Below are 21,711 nucleotides of genomic sequence, written 5' to 3'. Positions count from 1 at the left end.
AATATTCACTCAGTTTAAAGTAATAAAATGTAAAAATCAGATTGAACTTATTACAAATGTAGAAAAAATAAAGTCTTCGGTTCAAAAATTGTCCTAAATAATCGATCTTTACAGCAAAAGTTTTCATAATAGATTTGTGGGCACTTGCCGATTTGTTCTTCAGTGGATCCTGTCACAGAATGGGTGTCCTACTGTACAGTCAAGGTCACCTCCTGATGATCTTAAATTTTCCATCCAAAATCGATTGCCAACCCCTAAGGACAAAATCCAAATTATAAATTTGGAAAAGTCACTTTTCTGCCATTGATAATAATAATTGTAGCGTATATATTTTTATATAAATATACATAGAATACTTTATCGAGCAACTAGTACTTTATTGTTGATGACTGCCATTGATTTTAGTTTCTCACGAAAATCGACTCTGGCCATTCAACTACTTTTCCCTTCTCGCTTAATGGTCTCCGTTTTTCCTATCCACTTAATTTCCACGTTAATTGAATCTTTAACAATACTCTCCAACGATTTAGATTGGAGATAAATGACGAAACCCAACTGATAAAGCTATTACATATTCGAATTTTCCGGTACACTAATCCGATTTTAGAGTGATTTTGCGGATGATACTGCGCTTCCTTAACCTCTGATTTGGGGGGCGTTACCTATCTCCAGATTATAGGCAATGAAGAAAATCAATAATGGAAATAACAACGCTGCAGAAGTCTAACCATAACTCTCACGTTAGCGCTCTTTAAACTAATTTCAGCGTAAATATTCTCGGATGTTTAAAGTTGTTTGGCGTACTCCTTATCATAAAACTAACTAAAACTAACTTTACTCTATTTTGTCGTTAAAAACATTTAGACTCGCGAAAAGGCTATTATAATTAAAATACTCGTTACTATAAAACTTTGATAAGTGTTTTAATGAAGAATCGGCAAAATCGTCTGCTATTTTGCCGACTTGTGCTAATTTTATCTTCAAAACGCTACTTACTTGAAAGAGAAATATTCCGTCAGAGCATATTCCGTCACGGCAAACATGATATAGGCCAATTAAACAAAGTTGCATACTTTTTAAACAGAGAGAATCGGATGGACCGACTTCTTTCGTGGGTAGTCACTTTGACTCTCCAGCATCCCAAGTGTCACTGGGGAGAATCACGTGATACCGATCGTTGCGCAAACTCAGATGTAACAGAAGACAAAATCGTTTGGGCTGTGGTTTTTATCAAATTTAAAATCTCTTAAACATGATTCAGTTTTCTTATGCAACGGTATTTAAGAATAGCAGTTCATTTATCATTTATAATTTAGTATTCCATGTGTTATTCTAGGATGAGAAGATGAAAATTTATTAGTTGAAATAAAAGAAGCATGCAGCTTATAATTATAGGGATGAAAAATTAAATCTTTTTTCCTTAATTATTTAATACATGATAGAATATCGTTATGTTAAAATTAATTTTTTTTTGTATATTAACTTCTCAAAATGCTAAAAATTACTTATTCTAAAGATAAGTTATTATTTGTTTTAGAAAGTTTAAATATCGAAAGATTAAATCTACTGTATGTAAAGAACAATCTAATTAAAATGATGAACTAATTGAGGATATTGTCTTCAGTCCGAAGCGTTCTGTAAGACCTTCTTTGACCTCTAGCTTATTATTAGAGAAGAAAAAGAAATCAAGAGTGACAAGAAAAGCTGAAGGAACAACAAATGTCTAAATAATGTCCTCTTAACTGGCACCGATGCAATTTTTCTATCAATCGATATTCTTAAACGGAAGACACTCCTTTTATATAATTTCCAGTTTTAATTTTTTGCGAGAGAAAATTGCCAAATAGTTTCTTACAATTTTTACAAAATTCGATCATCGAATTTAAAGAATCAAATGCTAATTTTTGATTATTTTCTAAATGCTAATTAAGCTATATACTGTAACACTTTATATTTCCTAATAACTGTCGAAATATATAATAATTTTAACTTTACGTTTTCATTTCCTATCACAGATCTATAAACTTCTAATGAAAATAATCTAATGTCAATATTATATTTACAAATCCAAAGTTTCCTTTTATATATTAATTAACTGTTAATTTAAATAATGTTTAAAATATTGTTGAATAAATTTGATCTATTTTTCTAGCAGCATTTTTATTGAAAATATTATAGTATAATAAATTTAAAATATTTATCTAATGATATTTTTAATAAATGAAAATTCAATAATTCCGTAATGTATTAATCAGATTAAATTGTTGAGTTAACTTATGTAGTCAAACGGTGGCGCCATCTGGTAATGTATCCTTATCGTTTACAAACTCTGTTTCGATAAAAATGTTTTAACTTAAAATATTCTTGATTCCAATACGAAAGTTCAAAATCTTACTCACCCATTTCTGCTGGAATAGGCCGACTGATTACTAGGATCGGAGCTTTGCTGTCGACTGAAGTTTCCAGATCGTTTACCCCATTGTCCACCCATACTTCTTCCTCCTCCTCTACCTCCGATTCCTCTTACCATAGCCATTCTAACTGTATATTATATCAAGTGAAATTGAGAATTTTCTTGTTTTTCCTTTTTCTCTTCATTATATCTCGGTGCTTGGAGTAGACATAGCGTTTTATCACATTACAATTCTTCTCACACGCAATTCAACAATGGCGTCACGCTGACTATTTTAAGAAAGGTGTTCACATATCTGGCTATCAGTTTAACAATATATTCCTATAAATTTTTGCAATAACTGACAATTCTTCAAAATTACCTGCAATTGGATTCGGAAAGATGAGATATCACCATTTTTTTATCCGATGATTGCACTTCATATAAAAACTTTCCCGCTGTCATTCTTGCGTGTCATTTTATGGCACATTTTTTTCTGTAGCGTTGTTTAGTCCTTTTTTTTAAAATCATGTGACAGCTTCAATAGTACTTTGTGCGAACCCACTGTGCATCGTATTTCTCTAGTTCCGTCTGTGTACAGAACTAGTACATTTGGTTGCTATAGAAACAAACAGCCAATAACAAAACCCGAATTATCTTAAACGTGGCGGGTTAATGTTAGACTCGATAGTCATTGGAAATTTTAATATACAAACTCCGTCTAGTGATAAGAAAGAAAACTAATTTAGTAATGGGAGTTGTCCGAAATTTCGTAAGATTGTTAATTATTAATAAAGTAAATAATGAATAAATTACATGTTTTGTGTATCATTCGCTTGTTTTTTTATATTGCTGATTTTAACTTAAAATAATCATTAATCGATTCTGTGTTTCATATTTAATTTGAAAATGCTTTTGTTTAAATTCAAACAATTTTATTAGTCTTTATTTTGAGAGTAAAAAGAAAAGAATATTTTCTGAACGACATTTTAAAAATATTATTTAATTTATATATTGTACACTCACATTCAAACATATTTATAATAAGGCCGTAGTTTGACCACAATCCATATTATGAAATGTATTAGCATAATGTTTTTAAGATGTTGTCTGTTACATTTGAATTTTTTTTCAACTGGAGTTTTATTATGGTATAATAATGAGGATTATCCGTTATGAAGGAACAATATAGTTTATCAAATTAAGTATTGATTTAACTTAAAATTAGCTATGTAAGTAGCTAATATGATTATACATAAACTTCAAAAAACATTTTTTAAAATATTAAAACAGATATTATTAAACAAATGCCTACTTCCAATTTATACGATTTCAGTAATTTTAGTGCAGCATTCATATTCTTTTATCAAAGTTGTTACATAAGTAATAAAATAATTTTTGACCTATTAATTATAAATAAATAAATTAATTAAAAAACATTGATATTTAATATGGATATCCTATAAATTTAGCTTATAAATTGTATCATGTGCTATTCTATTAACAAGAATACTTATATAGAAAATTTTTATAACTTTACTTTCGCATTCTATTTTTAACAATTTTCTTACTTCAATATTTGATGATATTACCCTAAATGTTAAGTTATAGTTTCGTTTCATACGCATTTTTTAAAACATGATATCTCAGAATTCTCGCTTCCCATGGGATTCATGTTCGACTGGCGTTATGATAAAGGTCATTATTTCTGATTCGTTATAGAAAAAAACATTAACATTAAACTAAAATTGATATATTTCGGCCTGCGTAATCCTTTGATTTTAATTTATTAAATAACACAATATAGCACTCTGATCAAGTATTGGAATAAAGATCTACCTAGAAACAGTCTATTCGTAAAATTTTGTGAATTTAGAATTTGTGTTACATTAATTTGTTATTTAAAAATAAATAAATCGTGTTATTTGACACTATAAACAATAAACTTTTGAATCATTTTTCAAAAGTGTGTTGCGAAATTGCATCCCTTATAATTAATGTCATTGTCTGTTAGAAGCTTATTATTATTCACTGCTTAAATGTTAGTAAATTGTTTTATTCTTTATCTTCACCTTACAATCCTTCGTTTTTTCTTTTTATAATATTTATTTTTTGTTCAAAATCTTAGAAGTCATTTAGAGAAGCTTTTTGAACTTACAAAACTAGAAAAAATAACTAATCAAAAATTTATTTATCGAAATTTTAATGTTGCATAAAATAATTATTATAAAAGTGATGAAAATTTTCGCAATTTCTCGACTAGTAATTTATATTTACAAAAAGATTATAGTATTTAAAGATAATATCTAAACGAATCGTTAATTATTCGCGCAATAATCCATCGTTTTCTAATAGTAACTAAAAGGAATAACATTTTTGAATACTTTCCAATTTAGTTTTAGTATTTTCTAATAAATTTTTAATTTTATTTTTATAAATAATTGAACAATCTGTAATGTTCGAATTTTAAATGTATTAATAATTCAGAAATGTATTCGTTTTCGATCTACATTTTGTTGTCAAATAAATATGATGCTATATCTGATGCACTGTTTCTCCTGTCACAAATATATGAAAGTATTGCTGAAAGAGGTAATTGCATAGTAAGTATTCCTAATATACATAAAAATTAATGTTATACTAAAATGCCATAAAATATATATTCAAATTTAATGCTATTAATATCTTATATACGTTTTTAACTGTTACACTAATGTATACAAATACGATTTTTCAATTTAAAACACTTTTTAAGTAAAAAGATAGTACAATATCGAATTGTTACATTGTGGGGAGTAGATAAAATAACGAAGAAATTTATGATAGTCTAATAAAATGAATATTCAGATAAGTATCTCTTACATAAAAATATACATTTAGTATGTAGATTATACAGTGATATTATAAAATACTGTTTGAATATTATTATTTATATTACGAAGTAACGTCCAATCCAATGTTTCTCTCGTATGAAACTGGATCAGAAAAATGTTTATATTCATTTCATAATAAAATTGAAATGCTTAGAGAAATCAACTGAAAATGGAAAATTAAATAAAATTTTAGGCAAAATATAAAATATGTAGTTTTATTACAGACAGGATTTAAGAAAATTTTTTGATACAGTCATGGAAACATATTTCATATATCAGTAGGTTTTAATACGAATAGTAGTATACTACAGAGTATATATGTTGAAATTGTATATTCTAAATAAAAAGTTTCTTTAGTATGATTTTTAGAGTGAATCTTATTTGATATACACGTAAACTGAATATTTTCTGAATCTGATTACCGAATATTCTACAGATGCACAACAAATTCACATATATACACATATCCATAGACATGCCTGTATCTATGAATTTGTTGTGTATCTACAGAAGATTCAAAAGTTATATATACGTTTTTATATAGGCTATGATAATTACTTTTTATAAAGTTTTATTAGAGCTATATTTAAAAGAAAAGTTTAGCTGGTCAGAACCGCTAAGAACAATAAAAAATATTCTCTTAAAGAAACTATTATGTAATACTCTAAAGTATTTAACTTTACTTTAAAAATTATGCAATTAATTAGAGATATACAGGCATTTTATGGTGAATTCAGTTAAGCTTAATTCTAAGTAAAATTTACAATAACATCTATGAAGTAACTTTTAGAAGAGAAATTCACCTTAAATATACGAAGAGTTTTAAATTATTTTTGTTTATACAGTTTATTTCCACAAATGCGATTATCTAGTTTATAATTTAAATGCGTATAAAATATCATATAAAAAAAGAAATTCAATTATATTTGAAAATAATTGAATGTCACGAATTTTTTTCTTTTTGTTCTAAATGTAATATGGATTAAGTTATTAAATTTGATATTGAAATATCGTTACCAATTAACTAGACTCCCTACGACTATAATCATCGATTGATGCAAGATTGAAAAACAGATATTAATAATTGATAGATTTTTTTAAATCAAAAATAACAAGTTTTTTTCAACTATTGCATAAAATATTGAAACTAATATAAGCCTACTTCTTGGAATTTAAAAAGATCTTTTAAAGGAATTCAAACAATACAAGTTATATATATATTTACAGTGTATGTAAATGGTGAACCAAAAGTAGGTGGCAGTATGTGGAATAGGATTTGTGTTAGGATTATACTATAACAATGGTGTATATTTAACTTGGTTATGGTTGAAAATTACATCAGAGATGATTTCAAGAAATTAATACACAAAGATACTTGTGCAAAAATGTTTGTCGAAGCGTGAAATGGTGAAATGTAGACTTCAAAGATGTGTAAATTGTGATAGACAGCAGTTTGAGCACCTGCGTTGATAAAATTGTATTTTGTTGTATTAGTAAGTATAACTGTATATGTAATCTCAATAAATGTTATCATTTATTGTCCACATACTTTTGTTTCACCTTGTATATTCTGTACATCAAATACAAACGAGATTTATAAGTAATAATAATTATTATAATAATAAAGATAATAGCGAGTAATGATAAATTATGTTTAACTATAAATGATATCTCAAACTTTATTTTCTAATATTCCAATAAAATGTTTCTTTTATAGGAATATCGTACTTTTACTACAAAAGTGATATATTCAGATATCGTTATTGAGGACGTCAGAAATAAGTTTGCGTATGAAGTTTTGCTTTTTTCCTTTGTAAATAGATATAAAGAGACTTCTACACATATACATTTTAAAAAAATACACACATTTATATTTTTAAAAAATACATTTTTTTATTTTATTTTAATTATGTATTCGTTTTTATTTTTGGTTAAGGGAAGGCATGTATTCCTTCGATCCGTTTCTTCAGTTTGTTTTCAGAAATAATAATTGATATAATTAACAAAAGTGAACTGATTTCCTTTGAATATATTTGAGCCAAAATAAATAAAATATTTTAATAATTGTGTTTTAAAATAGCAATTAAATAAACTTAAATCCATATTATTCATTTGAAAAGTGTAACTTATAATATATGTTATGTATATATAAATTCTAAAAATATACAGATAAAAAAATTACGAAGAAATCTGATAGAGAGAAATAATTAGAAACTCATTTCAACTGCTTAATTTTTAAAATCTTGTCTACCCCAAAGTACAGTAAATTTGAAATAATGAAAAGCTCTTTTAAAAAGCACAGAGAAAATTATATTTGTGGAATTTTCATCCAAATGATAGAGAGATATCTTCTAATTAATTTACTTCAGACTACGGTTATCTTATACTATAAAAAACGTAAGTGATAAAACATATTTTAACAAATTTCACACTTAAAATAACTACCGAACTATTTTTGGAAAATTTTTAAATAACGTTATAGTAAAATTAAATTTACTTTGTATAAATATGAAATAAGGAAATTTATCAAAGTTATATTATATTTTTAACATACTCAAACCAACTAGTTATATTGTTTTGATTACGCAAAATTCATTTACAGTATAACAGATAAATTAAATGTTACGTTAAGAAAATTTATTAAGTTATATTTCGATTATTAAACTACATTATATTATTCTAATTTTAAGAATATTTAAAATACATATGTATAGCAGTTATTTAAATTAGAAGGTTCCCCGTGAAATTTATTTTAATTTATAAATCATTTAAAAGTAAAGTTATTTAAGATTTGCTGAACAAAAATGGTTATTCTCTGTTTAAAATATATTCATTTTAGAAATGTTCGTACAGAAAGTTTGTTTTACTTTACACACCTATCTTCAACAAGAGGAAAATTAAGCTATATTTAATATTAAAAAGTAAATTTTCTTCTGACTTCAACCATTAACTTAAATTCAGTATTCTTTCATGGTTATCTCTCTCCATTTTCCGTTACATAAAATTATTTTTATAAAATAAAATGAAAAATTTGAATTTAAAGAAAAACGTACACTTCGTTTAGTTTAAAATATTTATAAAATATAACGTCTATCATATTTTACTGAAAGCTATTTTAAAACTAGATTTTATCGCTAAAAAAGATTGCAATACATAGAAATTATATTTTGAAAGATGCAGGAAATATAATAAAAATTAAATGGTTAATATTTTTCAGATGTATTTATTCCAAAATAGAAATATACAGATTATATTATTTAATTTTATAATGATTTCAAGATTAATTTCTTATTATCCACAAAATATATGCTTAAAATTTAAAGCAATGCATTTTAAAATTCTATATTGGTTGAAGAAGAATTTTTATATATTAATTCTTCAAAATGGCTTATAGTTTGGGAAAATGAGCCTATAATAATTCAAATGAGAAAAAAAAGAGAAAGATGAACGAAAAATAACTGAAAACGAGATAAATTGCTTCTTAATATTGTATAAAAGTATGTATGTACAGTATATGCTAAAGAGCTTTTAAGCATTGATTTTTGCATTCGGTGTAGTGTTTATTTTCACCTTTTCCATGACAATTAGAAATATTTGCAAGTATTAAAAGATACTTGTTCAATGTTTTGAATAACTTGTATTTTTCAGTCGAAACATATTTAAATATAATTATTAAAATAAGTTGTTAATTAGAGAATATATATTGTATTTTGATTAGAATAACATAAAGTGATTAGTCTGAATTGTAAAAATAATTGAATCTGGCATGTATTTTTAAACACAATGGTTAGTGATATGTATAAAATTAACATTGCGAATTAAAAGTTAAACTTTAAATTTTGTATTATCATTCGGTTCATTTATACATTAGGAATTGCATTATGTAATAATTCGAATGCAGTTAGTTTTACTTGCAAAATTGATTGGGCTGTAATTTCGATTCATCTCATTCAAATTATCATAAAAATGATCGTTAAAATTATAAATCGAAATTCATCTATTTTTTCAATCAATAACTCTTCTAAAATATGCACGTTGAAACTCAATAATTTATATTATAAATACATCAGGTGAAAATATCATTTTCTACAAAATAAGGCATATTTAAGTTAATGCTGTTATTTAATTAAGCCATTAAACAATTTTCGAAGTTTAAGTACGATAACTTTCGTAGTGAAAACTGTCGAGCTCAAATTTTGTATGTAGGTTAACAATGCAATTTTAAAATAATTTTAAAAAAATAAATGTTCATATTAAGCATGATTACTAGATTATACTTTGAAAAAGTACTTATAATATAAAACTTTTATTTTATTTATAATATTCACCAGTATAAAGGTTTACTTTCTAAAAGATTATTTGAATATTATTAATTAGTATTTCAGTTCTGATTTGTAAGATTTGAGACAAATTAGTTATTTAATTTTAAGTTTAGAGTCGATTTATACGAGTATTTATTCTCATTTGTAAAATATAAATGAGAAAAATGTGAATCTATGTTTTTAATACACGAATATTCAATATATTTAATATTATCAATAAATTCCATTTCGTTAATGTTATAATTATTTCATGCTGAAAAATCACAACTATTCACAAAATTCGTCACATTTTGGGTACAGAATTAAAAAGACTTTTAAAGACTTTTAATATATAGCTAACAAATACAGAAAATTAAAATAATCCAAACATTATTTTATTCAAATTTATAATATAATTATTCTATATATTACTTTCATTAATGGTTTAGTTTTATGTATATATATATTTTTAAAATTCTTTTTTTCAAGTAATGTAATATTTGTAAATACAAATCTTTCTTATAAAAGTTTTTCTTTGTTATATTTAAATAAAATTCCACCCAAAAAACGATATTTTGTGTCGAGTTAATAAATTTAAAAAATTTGTTTTAATTTAAAAAAAGTAAAAATACAGTACATTCAACTTACTATTGTGGGTTATTTCTTAAAAATACAATAAACAATAAATTCTTAAAGAACTAAAATACATTTAAACTATCTTATACTTGATAAAAATAAATTATTTTAATTTATATTTAATAAAGTTATGTATATAAATCTGAAATGTTGTTTATATGATAAAATTTTATGTTTGAGGTTTTTGTTACAGTAAAATGTTACTCAAACGTTCATTCTTTTATATTTTTACAATATATATGTAATATATATATATATATATAGTTTAAATTACCAAAAATATTATTTTAAGTCTTGTTTAGGATGGCATTTTTAAAATAAGTTTCTTTATTAAACATTTATTGACATATAGAACTATGATCTATATGTCAATAAATTCATAAATTCAAGTTCTGTAACTGAAACTTTGAGCTTAATTTACTATCGTTTATAAGGAAGGAAAATAGTGTATCTTAATTATATATTAAATAAGGAATTATATTTAAGTTCATTATATAGAAAAAATAGCTTTTGTATTTTAACAGCTTATGAATGGAAGTGTTATTTATTCCGAATTTTCATAATATGAAGTATTCGTTATGCTATTGAATAATCTCTTAAAGTTTTATTAATATATATTCACTTTATTTACTTTCATAAAACTGAATACCTATTTTACAAAATCTTTACTGCATTCCATAGAGTTTAGTAAATATCATTTCAATTAAAAAACAATTATGAATTCTACTACATTAGAAGAAGAATCATTTACTCGGTATAATATATTACTCTAGATGCAATTTTGATTAGCCTGTAATAGGAATACATGACTTCCGTTTCTTTTGATTTAAATTTCTACTCAGACTTAATATTTATTCCATTTTAAATAGTCTACATCTAAAGGTATAGAAAATACTAAATACAAATAAATCGACTATTTTCAAATGACAAATTTGATAAACACTTTTATCGAAATAGAATTCTAATTTAAGTAAAAAAAGGAAACAAAATTACTGTTGAAGGAATTAAAAAGCACAAAACGTTTTTAAACATTTAAATATAAACTTTTAATGAATTATGAGTAAAAACTAAATATGTTTAAATGAATTTAAAGAAATGAATTATGTGCTTATATATTTAGTATGATAAACGTTTCTTTTAAAGAAGAAAAAACTTTACGTTAGTTTTCTTTTCAAGAAATGACCGATTTTATTTTATTTTAAATGATAAAGTGAATACAAAATGAAAATTTTTTCACATGACATATTTGAAGAGAGTAAGAGCAGGTGTTTTGTAGTGACAAAAAAGCAATTTTATTTTGATAATTTCAAATTGTATAAAATTCTTGGTTACATGATAGAAAAATTAACTTCTAAATTTTATTCTTGAACTCAATTTGGTTTGAATATCTTTTTAAATTTATAAAAGCTAGAACTTCCTCTTTGTTTCGAGTACAGAGCAAAAAATCATTAAATATTCCGCAGTATATGGCGCCACTCAGACTGACGCCATTGTACAAACCTTTGGGAGTATATAAATAAATAAATATGTATATATTAAAAAATAATTATTACTTATTTTTATTATTAAATTATCGTTGTTAGAAAATATCTATGGATTCTGTGTAGTTACACTCTTTTAATAAACTGTATGTGACGTACAGTACATGTGAGGAATTTTATCACTTAGAAATATCACTAATAACTAATTTATGAATTTTCACATCATATAAAAAAACAAATGTGTATGTTTTTGATAATCGATAGTATACCCCTTGTTTACTGCAGCAAATCAGACATGTGGGTCAGCTCCACCCTGTTGAGTGCCACGTGATACAAAATGGCCTATATTTGGAGAATAAGTAGGTCACAAGCTTCAGAGTTTTCACAAATTTTTATCACATATTCATATAAATTTTATCTTCCGAATTTCATAAATGAATTTATTTATTGCAACTTTCATTTCAGCATTATTTCAAATGAAATACTTCTGTATGTAATAATAATAAAGGTATACCAACTTACTTTTATATCCAGTAAATAACAATAACTTCTGCTGTGAAATAATCTTTGCGTTATAATTCCATTATTTTATAAGTATCTTACGGAAAAAAGTTATTTCTTCAATTAAAAATATTTTATCTACATTGCAATCACATTACCATGAAATATATCCTTATAAAGATAGAGTAATTGTATATTTTATATATGAAATATTATAATTAATAATAATATAAAGTAATTAATATGTAAAATATTTCATAAAGAATAATTAAATACTATATTTAACAATAATTAAAAATTATACGAAGAAAAATATGCAAATATTATAACTTGTATTGATATTATTTTGTATATATTTGTGTATATTTTATACATTTCTTAAAAAGAATTTCTGTTTGAAAGTTAATTTTCAGTTAGTGCACATAGGGCTTTCTTTTTAATCAAACTCATTTTGTGACGAATAATCGGGATAAAAATATAACAAATTTTAGATGTAAACTAAATTTATCATTTAAGTATACTGTTGATACTTAGATAATAATAAAATATTAATAAATTTTAGCAAAATTAATAATCCAGAAAATCCAATATAAAAAATTTAATGATTTAAATTACAGGCTTTATAAAAAAAGAATTAATTTTCATACAAAATAATGAGTTTTTTAATTTATTTGCACGAATTAAATCGACTAAACAATTCTCGAGTTCTTTAAGAAATTTTTAAAAATTTGTCTAATAATATTAATGTTCATAAATGTTTTATCTTTAAAACATTAAATCAGCATTATTCAACGTATCAATGTCGCATTCTGTATAATAACCAATTCTATATTCAGGTATAGGTTTTCGTGCCTTTTAGGATGGTAAAATCATGTCACGTAGAAATTGGAATTGTTCCAATTCGTTTACAGATTAGTAAAAATCATTATTTCTAAGGCATATGTAGACCCCGAAGGTCAAAATGGCCGCAAGTACTAAAATCCATTAAAACAGGATCGAAACAAACTAGTCCCCTCTTATAACTTCGTACATACGCTACTGCTCTTATAAACTTTATATTAGTGTTTTAACCAAAATTATATCGAAAATATAAGAACACAAATGAATAATATAATTTAATTATACAGTGTATGTTTTTTAAATATTAAAATAAAATCGTTAAATTCTGAAATAATTAATTATTTATAAGACGGAAAAAATAAAATGAAAGCTTCGTATTTTAAAAAAAATTAACAAAGAAAAAACGTATTGAATAATTAGTAATTAATTTATTTTTAATCTTATTAGTATTCTAAACACAAATTAAATAAAATTATAATTAAAACTAAAAATAACAAAAATGGAAAAAGAGGAAAAAGTTTCAAATTTAAACAAACTATCCTGTACGTCTTACTTTCTCGCATAGTTAATTGTTATGCAGAGAAGTGATTAAGTTTCGTTTACTTTATAGAATTTTTAAAATAATAATAACACTTGGAGAGAATACTGCAAAGTATGATAAACAGGTATATAAATTTAAAATTTCATTAAAAATGTAAAAGATTTCACTCTTACCCGATAAAATTTTCGATACTTTCCGCTACAGTAATGATCATGTTCTGACGCTAAAGCGAGCAGCACTCCTCATGGCAAGCCGACTTTACTGAACTGGTTGCAGTCGTTTGTCAATTTTGTCTCATGGTGCATGGCGGGAAAAACTAGGCCATTAGAATAACGTTTGGGTCTGATGTCCCGTTGATACCGCCCTTTCAAACATTCGATCGCTTACCTGCAGACCAACAACTACACCTGATTTCAATTTTCTTGCAAATAAACATAAATTCTTAAATGTCATTTTTTCCTGGTTTTATAAATTTCAGGAAATAGGTTCTCTCCGTACGGAAATGAAACATTCTTAATACATAATTACTATTGTATTCTTATTAGAGATCTCTTCTTTCTATCTTAATGATAATTACAAGTTTAATGTAGTTGAAGTAACTGGAAATATTTAGAGGAGTCATTAGATCGATAAAGTACTTCGATCGAGTACCACGTGGGAGAAATCACGTGACCTCGAAACTATTTTCTTTGCGTCGCCGACCTTTTTTTTGTAGGACGAGTTAGCCATCGCTATAGAGGAGATTAGAATAATGCGGATGGTTTGCAGAGATGATAAATGGAATGAAGATTGTTTTCATCCTTATTTTATTCACTTAGTTCTCTCGACGTTGCTTTCTGATTAAGGAAATTAAATAAAAATGCGTTTGAATTTTTATTAAATTTCAGGTAGTCCATTGTTTCTTCATCTTCATTACCTATTTCAATCATAGATGGCAGGGTAAGTTGTTTATCGCAAAAGAAAAGAATTTGTGATCTACTTAATGGATTTTAACTCATTTAAAAAGTTATAAAACTTCTTTCTGCCATATGCTCTGTGTAGTTTTACTTTCTCCTATAGTTGAAATTTTAATAACTTTTAAAATATCCATGGAGTTACTGGGGAAAGGAATTTCCTTTTTTGAATTATGGGAATAGAATGTATCGTCATGAAAGCACAACCGGTACCGTGCAGCCTTAACGGGCAAGGAGCCAATTTCCAAGAAATTTTTAAATTGCATTTAAAAGTGGAAAAAGATCAATTTTTTTAATCACAAGAAATTAGAGTAAGTCGAACCTGGTATACTTTATCAGTATCGTATTAAATCGTTGTAGGATTATATTTGGATTTTTTTATTACAGCACAAAAATCGTCGAATTGATGTATGAGCAACACGATCGATATTGTCGTTTTGTCGTATCATGAAGAAAATGTGGAGAGAAGATTCTTTTATAAAATTATACATCCAAAATTTTCGGCTAGTGTCATCTCTACTAAAGTAAAAGGAGGTCACCCACTAGCTTTGGCGCCACTGCTTATTGATCCAGAGTTATTTTCTGCATCTTTCTACTTCAGAAAAGAAATCTGACTTAAAGTGTTACTAAGTGCAACGTGGTAGTGGAGAAGTGATAGTAAAAATGACAGAAGAAACCATTCTTATTCAAACTTACAATAAGAAAATTAGATACAAACTAGAGGCTTTTAGAACTAAAGACTTTCATTAGTAAAAATATAAAGCTTTGATTATTTTATATATAAGTAACTTTTAATTAGAAAAGAGATGCATAAAATATGAAGACTGCAGAGAAAAGGCACACACACACGAAGAGAGTAAAAGTAAACATAACGGTGTGCTCATAGAGAATCGATAGCATTATAACATTTTTTTATATTATTAAAATGAGTTTAAAGAGTGAAAGCTTATCAATCAAAACTTACTTGTTAGTTTCCATATCTGAATCGACCAAATTCTTCGAACCGCATTTCCACTCAAATCTCATTTTTTTCATATCGAAATTTAAGGCGACTTTAATGAAATCCATGTTGACCAGAACAGATGGTATGAGGAGATGGCGTTCACGTCGGTTCTGGTTGTCGTCTGCAGTTTCGTTCGACAGCTGGTCCTCCATTGTAGGCAATTCTAACTCTGGGTTGGAGACTTTACCTCTTCTAACCTCGTGCATAGGTGTCTCTGTACCACCGACGCTTCATTGATTTCAGTTTCTTTTCCTTTAAAAAACCATCTCGCTTTTCCACATTTTCAGCCTAATCACGAATCTGGTCGATATGTAATCATCTCGACCGATTTTCCTATCTGGCATGTTTTCCCTGAAAAATCAGTAGATATTTTCCTTTTACGTTCCGTATTTTTTAAAATAGTGATATATATTCTTAATTCTTTCGAGTTTTCTAAATATTATAAAGAAATACCGAAAAAAAAGTATAAATAAATTACGTATAGTTAAGCTTAAACACTTATCTCATCGATTTGCCCTTTCGAAAGGGAATATTCAGTAGCTTTAACGTTAAAGGGGAAAATACAGTAGAAAATGTCGAAAGTACGACTGTTAAAAAATAAAATAGTTTATTTGTCGCAAAAATAGTTTTAATATTTCCATTGATAATGATTTTTAATTTTTTTCTTAATATTCGATAACATTTTCGGCTTAAATAGTGAAATTCTTATCTTAATCAAACCGCTGTTTATAAAATGAGAGAAATCAATATTAACAATATATTTAAGATTATCTATTACAGTTACTGAAATAGTTTTTAAATCTTGATATACTTTCCTTTGTCATTCAAATCCTTACGACATTTTCTATAATTATCGAATAAGTGAGCTTTATATATTTTTGCTATGCAAACCGAATCTTAATAACTGCTTAATTATCATCTCATTTGAAAATTAAGAATAAAATATTTAATATTTTTATTATTTTGTATTAATTTTAAATTTATCTTAACATCGATTGTAAGTTTGAAAATATTGATTCAAAGAAAATGCGCAATTTGTAATACATCGTCATTATTATAAATAACAAATTCTTAAAATATTGAGTAAATCGCAAAAAGGCTGCTTTTTTTAAAAAACATTTTAATTTTTCTTCGAAGAGACAAGTCTAAATGATGATTAATTTGTATAATTTTATTATTATTATTAAGCAAAACACTTATTACATGAATGTATCAGAATATATCGATAAGAATAAATTAATAAATGCCATAAGTTTAAGGGATTTTTTATTCGTTAATAAATTTGCAGAAATCTTAAAAACGTTCTTGATGCTCATGATTTAAAGATAAGAACTTAAATATATAAATTTTTATTGCATAATATTAAAATATTTGTATGTGTGTGTGTATTAAAACACGTATTTAAATGTTTGACAGAATTAAAAATTACGTAGTCAGCATATCTTATTTCAAGTAAAACAATTTGAACTTCTTTAGATCTACATGTTTAAAAATTGAAAAGCGTGAAAATTTAACATTAGAATGTTTTATAAATAAAGAAAACTTTAAACCACAGTAGAGCATCGATTATCCGACCCCCATTAACCGACTTATCGGTTAACCGACCGCGTTCTAGTCGGCAAATTTAAATGTCCGCTAGTGATGTGGCGCTACAATATTTGGTTATGTCTTGGCTACTTTAATATTATTTTTGTTAAATTTTTGCATGTTTTAGCTGGCAGCACTGGCTCGACCATGAAAGGAAGGCTAGTATTTAAACCAAGCCTAATACACTACACTAATGTATTTTTTCATACTTTTCGGTTATCCGACTTTCCAGTTATCCGACCAACCCCAGTCCCCAATTAAGTCGGATAATCGATGCTCTACTGTATATAAATTAATTATTTACAAAGTAACACACGAACTCAAAGAAGATTTGAATGGGATGATAATTGAATAATATAATGAAAATAAATTGAAAGACTGACTGTCGTTCGAAAATTATCATTTAACCCTCCAGTTTATTACAAGTAATAAAGTAGTGGAATATTTACGAATCTTGAATCAGCAAATAAAAGCATTAAAAATACAGTTTTACAGTTTACCTGTTTTTGAAAAGCTCAAATTAATTGTCATTAAAAAGAAAAATGATTATAAAGAACAGATTCTGATGATTGGAAAATGTATTTCCAATACTAACAACATATCTATTATACTTCTTTGGATAAATAAGACAAATGAACATTATATTAACAACGAACAGCAAGATATTGTAAGCCATAAAAACAACTTTAAAAAGTTTTCAGAAGCAGACTTTTTTCTTTTCTGACTAAATCTAAGATTTTAATTTCTCGTTTAAAATAGGCTTTTCTTTGGCTTGTCAGAGCTCTCAGTACAATTACGTTTGCGTTTTGGAGCTATGTTTGCAAAGAAATTAGTATAAACGAAACAAAGAGAAACACTGATATCACGCGGACACAATGTGTTACAAGTTAGAACTCCGGACAAAGACTTATGCAAGTCCTGGTGTTTAGTGCCAAACAAATAAATAAGTCACAGTAACGCTTGTTTAGAACGAGAATGAGCGTAACTGAGCGAGATTCTGAGAATGTTTATTTTACATATTTTCATTAAATTTTTCCGGGATTGCCAATAACGTAAATCCGAGTTTGCATGTGGAATTTGCGTATGGCGGTGTTCTACTAAATATAGAAAAGTCATAATTTAAATTCATAAATAAATATTTATTTATTATGAAGATTATTATATAACAGTTTATTGTTGACTCATGGTACTATTATTTTTGTTTTTACAGTAAAATTTTATTAACACACTAGCGGGTGGGCCCGGCGTCGCTCGGGCAAAAGTAACGATACCGAAGATTAAGAATATTACCTTACCCGTTTTCACAGAATGCAAGAATTGGGTCCCTTTGTTTCCAGACTAATTAGAGAATTTTTAGATGGGTCTAAAAATATGTTCCATTTCCTATAAAAACGAAAAAAACTGCACCTGCGTCTTGCACATCGCTTTCTCTTAACAATTCCCTTGTTACGTAACACTTCCATTGTTGACACTTCCATTGTTACGTAACACTTCTATTGTTGATGGAAGAGTTAAACCTTAATCCAGTCCCTCTCCTCCGTGGGGAGGAATTTCGAAAAATCCCTTCTTAGTGTGCGTTCTCGTGACGTACCCTAACTGTGTACCAAATTTCAACTTCCAACTCCTAACCGTTTGGGCTCTGCGCTGATTATTATTATTATCAACGCGTCTCGATTATATACATAGACTAGCAGGTAGGCCCGGCGTTGCTCGGGGAAAAGAACGATAGCGAAGATTAAGATTATTACGTTATAGTAACAAAATAAAAAGAGTAATTTTATCAACGAACTATTTCTAAAGAAAGGTCGAATTTGAAAATCGAATGTTCTAATATTGTTCGATTTTCACGACGTGTTCTGATTATATCCTTCGATTTTCATCGAACGTTCGAAAGAAGAAAGGTCGAGAAAAACCGAACTAATCCGTTTAAATTTCAAAATCGAATGTGTTCTAACATATTACTCTTTTTCTTTTTCCTTTTTTTTCAGAGCCCGTAAATCTTGCACGTCGCTTTCTCTTGTTCTCCATTGTTACTTAACACTTTGGTACTTAAATTTGGTACCCTATCTGTGTACCAAATTTCAACTTTCAACTCCTAACCGTTTTAGCGAAAATTAAAATTATTACGTTACAGTCAACCTTACCCGTTTTCACAGAATGCAAGAATTGGGTCACCCCTGTTTCCAGATTAATTACAGAATTTTTAGATGGGTCTAAAAATATGTTCGATTTCCTGCAAAACGAAAAAACTGCAACTGCGTCTTGCACGTCGCTTTCTCTTAACAATTCCATTGTTACGTAACACTTCCATTGTTGACATTTCCATTGTTACTTAACACTATCCATTGTTACTTGACACTTCCATTGTTACTTGACACTTCCATTGTTACTTGACACTTCCATTGTTACGTAACACTTCTATTGTTGATGGGAGTGTTAAGCCTTAATCCTGTCCCTCTCCCTCGTGGGGAGGAATTTCGAAAAATCCCTTCTTAGCGTGCGTTCTCGTGACATACCCTAACCGTGTACCAAATTTCAACTTTTAACTCCTAACCGTTTGGGCTCTGTGCTGATTATTATTATTATTATTATTATTATTATCAACTCGTTTCGATTATATTTATAGATTGAATCATTTAAACGTTATTATGTTTACTCATAGTTAAGCTAAACGTGACGTGTCCAAAATTAAAGCAACATACATAAACGTACAGTACATGGCAAAAACGTAGATAGGAACAACTTCCTTCGCAAGAATCAACCGAATTCCTTCTCTGAGGTATGCCCGATAAATTACTGATGTATCAGAAACACTTCCTCGTTGTTAGAAGTCTTAGCAAACGATTTCGTTGTATATAGGATATAGTGCAATACATTTTGTCGCACGGATATGCTGCTATCGTGCCTCACTTGCGTGGCACGTATGTGATAAGATGGCAGTTTGCTGATTTATGAGAGCAACGAGAAAGACAGGCCTGAGCGAGGGATTAGACGTGACCAACTTAGTACAATGGGTAGGAAACGTGTTTAGTATTGTAGATTTATTGTTGTAATAAAGTTTAATTTAAAAGGTTATTTATGAAAATTCTGATATAGTATAAATTCAATAATTATAGAAATAATGCAATATAGAATTTTTTATATTTTTATTGAAATTTTTCACATTTTGACATATATTTTACACACCTTAAAACATCTTAGTATAGGAAATCAATTTAAAAAATGATTTACACAGTTACAATCCTATTTAATAGCCTATATTAATTAATACTGCTGTATATAATATTCTATATTAATAGGTACAGAATATTATATATAAAATTTTTATCCCATGATATAAATTTTACATTTTTACATATTGAATTTTACATTTTTTATTGGTTTATGCATTTTATCATATATCGCTAACCTTCCAGTCTTATTATTTTGTATTTCTGTCAATATATATATTACAAAGTATATAAATACAAAGTAATAAGACTGGAAGGTTAGCGATAAATGATAAGAAAAAAACATAAACCAATAAAATAAATACATTTATTTACTTTGAGAGTGATTTTTTATTTGAATGTTCTTCATAATTTTCGATTGTAATTTTATAGACAATTTTGTAATTTTTTTGTAAACAGTAATATAGCAGATTATATATCCAAATACATAATAATACTGCCAAAATAAATGTATGTCCATTGTATTTTTCGTTTTAATTTGAAATAATTGACAACTCTATCACTATAATGATTACCTATACAATCAATTTTTTAAATAATTTTATTTACCTGTACTTTTATAACTTTCTCATATATGATAATTTCATTTTTAATAAAATTAAGCAGGTCATCTAAAATAGTGCGATGTTTTAAAACGCAATTTTAGCAGTATCTTTTTTAAATATAATGTTTTACCTTTTATATTAATTTAATTTTATATTGTAATTGCATTTGAGCCATTTATAAAAGGCATTTTGTTTTCACTTTAGTCAATTAAGCATATAAATATTCTATTTCTCTTATTAATTAAAAAACTATCCTTTATCAAAATAATTCTTATGATAACTGCTACAATGTCCTCCAATGAATTTACCTGTGTTGTTTTTATGTAATTTTTATATGACTCCAAATTTTCTCGAAGAATTCTTTTCATATTCTCTTCTTCAACATCGGTCTTCTTGGTTTTGCTTTCCTTGAGGTTTCACAGGTATTTTGATAGCCCAGGGAATATAGTTGGTACGGCACTTGGCTTTAATTTTGTATTTGAAATTTTTCGCAAATTTTCTTCACTTTACCTTTCACTACACACTGTAAAATGCTTAATGCACACACTCACACATATGATTCTTTACTCCACAAATCTGTAGTAATCTTCCTCAACCACCTTGCTTCAATACATTATTATCTTTTGGAAGATAAAAACGATAACAGTTTCTCACTTCTATAATTGGATTAGCAATCATTTACAGTAGCACTTGGACAGTATTGTTATTAATACATATAATAAATATTTTTTCCTTAGTTATTCCGAGAAAAATGAAATTTTGATTTAAAGATTGCGATACTATTTATAATAGACTATTGCTTTCAATACTATTTTACAAGTAAAACCA

The 21,711-nt window shown here is 26.6% G+C and overlaps 1 protein-coding gene and 1 pseudogene across 3 annotated transcripts in view; both read right to left on the bottom strand.

The window, feature by feature from the left end:
• LOC136978000 (potassium voltage-gated channel protein Shaker-like) overlaps positions 1-15,199 on the bottom strand; it is a 113,057-nt gene extending 97,858 nt beyond the window's left edge. Inside the window, exon 1 of one of the 3 annotated variants that reach the window (XM_067273632.1) lies at positions 13,739-15,199. In XM_067273632.1, the coding sequence (XP_067129733.1) occupies positions 13,739-13,779 (41 nt within the window). In that variant the 5' untranslated portion in view covers positions 13,780-15,199. Of the gene's footprint in view, positions 1-996; positions 3,709-13,738 lie in introns of those variants that run through there. The other 2 variants (XM_067273630.1, XM_067273631.1) reach the window with 2 other exon arrangements.
• Positions 1-21,320, bottom strand: part of LOC136977999 (potassium voltage-gated channel protein Shaker-like) — a 145,253-nt pseudogene extending 123,933 nt beyond the window's left edge.
• Positions 21,321-21,711: the final 391 nt, after the last annotated feature.

Source organism: Centruroides vittatus, unplaced genomic scaffold (assembly GCF_030686945.1).
Source record: "Centruroides vittatus isolate TY-2023 unplaced genomic scaffold, ASM3068694v2 contig_484, whole genome shotgun sequence".
Taxonomy (NCBI): domain Eukaryota; kingdom Metazoa; phylum Arthropoda; class Arachnida; order Scorpiones; family Buthidae; genus Centruroides; species Centruroides vittatus.
Note: the sequence above shows the minus strand (reverse complement) of the source record. Positions and strands in the feature narration are given on the sequence as shown.